Source organism: Sprattus sprattus, assembly GCF_963457725.1.
Source record: "Sprattus sprattus genome assembly, contig: scaffold_44, whole genome shotgun sequence".
Taxonomy (NCBI): Eukaryota; Metazoa; Chordata; class Actinopteri; order Clupeiformes; family Clupeidae; genus Sprattus; species Sprattus sprattus.
This window is the reverse complement of record NW_027667054.1, coordinates 127,501-130,000: the sequence shown is the minus strand read 5'-3', so window position 1 is coordinate 130,000 and position 2,500 is coordinate 127,501. Positions and strand designations below refer to the sequence as shown.

General features: G+C 44.4%; 1 protein-coding gene across 1 annotated transcript in view; it reads right to left on the bottom strand.

The window, feature by feature from the left end:
* Positions 1–2,500, bottom strand: part of radil (Ras association and DIL domains) — a gene marked incomplete at both ends in the record, with an annotated part of 33,303 nt that overhangs the window by 28,520 nt on the left and 2,283 nt on the right. The window contains one exon of the mRNA XM_080860897.1: positions 2,296–2,500. This exon is cut by the window's right edge and continues 135 nt beyond it. Within this exon, the coding sequence (XP_080717023.1) occupies positions 2,296–2,500 (205 nt within the window). The remainder of the gene's footprint in view (positions 1–2,295) is intronic.

Sequence of the window (2,500 nt, the reverse complement as noted above, 5' to 3'; positions counted from 1 at the left end):
GAAACAAGACCAACTAGATTTTTCATCTCAATATAAGAGTAATAACACTAGGTTAGAAAAGCATTTTTTATTTATTATTTGTTTTTCTTTGTCTCTTTATTTAGTTTTTCAATGTTTGAGCTGTTCATTGTACCCACCGCACCATTGTAAATATGTCTAGTGTGGTCTTATTCCTCAATGTGTATTCCGAGGCTTAAATAAATAAATCAATCAATCACACACACACACACACACACACACACACACACACACACAGGACTGGCTGCAGCATGTCTGAGCTCCATTGACCGACTGGAATCTGATCACATGAATCAAATTACAAACACACACACACACTCACACACTGACACACATACACTCACACACTTACACACATACACTCACACACATACACACACACATACACCGACAGCCCCCACCCACACACATATACATACACACACACTCACACACTTACACACATACACTCACAATCACACACACATACACTCACACACACATACACCGCCACCCACCCACATTCATACACACACAGCAGGTACTTATACACCCACACATACACACAGACACACTCACACACACTCACACACACACATACACCACCACTCACTCACACACACACTCGTATGTGCGTATGAGTGGGTGAGTGTGTGAGTGTGTGAGTGTATGTGTGTGCGTGCGTGTATTTGAGTTAGAGCATGGATCGGGACGAAATGTTCTGTCCGAGCCCGGTCCGACAGAATAGTAACCGAGCCCGGACCGAGTCCGACAGAATAGTAACCGAGCACGGACCGAGTCCGACAGCCATTCAAATATTTATTTTCTAATCCGAACCGAGCCCGACGGAATCAAATTCTCAACTGTTCATAGTACTAATCAGGGATTAAAAACGAAATATTTGTCATTTCGTTTCGTTCTGACCAGAAACGTTATTTTTCTGTTCCGTTCCAGTGTTCCTATGCTTCTCTTCATGTTATTAACCGGTTAGAACCTTATAAAAGAACGGTTAATAACGTTCTTTAAAAAAAATGTCATTTTTTGGGGGGGGGGGGGGGGCGTTGTGGAAACGGAGTTTGCCTACAACTTATAATAAATAATGAAACAACATTGTATCACCTTGCAGTTCAATTTCATTTGTTTCCAGTCGGCAACATGAAATTAGGCTGCAGGACCATTTAAACGCAAACATCGCCATGTCTTTATAACTGAAGTCCGCTAAAAAAAAGGAAAGCAAGAAAATGCAGCAGCTTAGACCCATGGCTATTCAAAACAAAATGACAACAAACTCAGCCGGTCACATTTAGGCCTACATTCAAATTCGGAAAGCATCTCTAACAAAACGTTCTCCATTACGCGCAACATAAACACAACTCATGTCCATAGCTAGAGGCCTATGCCTACACTCTTCTATTAACTCGAGAGTTAGCCTATTTGAAATGGACAACAGATGGCTTACATACAAAATTGCTTATTCAGTTTAAGGAAAAGTATGTCCTCCAAAACATTCTCCTTCAGATTGCTGCGCAAAGGAGACAGGATATATTTGAGAGACGAAAAGGCACGCTCTACACTGACCTAGGTAACGGGCACAGGCAGCACAAGCATTGCAAGTTTGGATTGATCTGTTAGGCTACTCGCAGCTCGCTAGTGTCAACAGTAGTTTCACTTCAGCCAGGCGGTCTGGGTAACATTTAGCGGGCAGGTAGCCAAGCCCATCACTTCCGGAATAAAACTTCATTTCAAGATTTATTTTAACAATAATTTTATTTCCACAATATTTCAAGAAAGGTTATTTGGAACGAAAAATAACGTTATTAACCGGTTATTTAAAATTGAAAATATTGTTTTCACTCCGGAACAGCTGAAATTGTTTTTGTTCCCGTTTTCCATTATGTTCATCACAAAATTTCGTTCTTTACCGGTTTTCGTTTTCGTTCTTTGAACCGTTTCTAATCCCTGGTACTAATGCCACATTGACATACGTTTTTTTTAATAGCCTGGCTTTATTAAACTGGGGCATCAACAGTAAAATGCTCTCTGTGTGTGTGTGTGTGTGTGAGTGTGTGTGTGTGTGCGCGTGCGTGTGTGTGTGTGCGTGCGCGTGTGTGTGTGTGTGTGTGTGTGTGTGTGTGTGTGTGTGCGCGTGCGTGTGTGTGTGTGCGTGCGCGTGTGTGTGTGTGTGTGTGTGAGTGTGTGTGTGTGTGCGCGTGCGTGTGTGTGTGTGCGTGCGCGTGTGTGTGTGTGTGTGTGTGTGTGTGTATAGTGTGTAAGTGTGTGTGTGTGTAGCATAAGCACCTGCTGTGACCGTGTCTGTGTTCCTGCAGCTCATCCCGTCCACCTGGGATCGGAGGCGGAGCTCGAAGCGACGGGCGTGTCCCTCCTTGGGCCTCCACAGGTCCTGGAGGAGGAGGGGCTTCTCGTTGTCACCTAGCGCCCGCAAACACTGCGTCCTCCAGCGACGCTCCGGCCCGTCGAACCGGCCAATCGCGTCGCAGAGCAC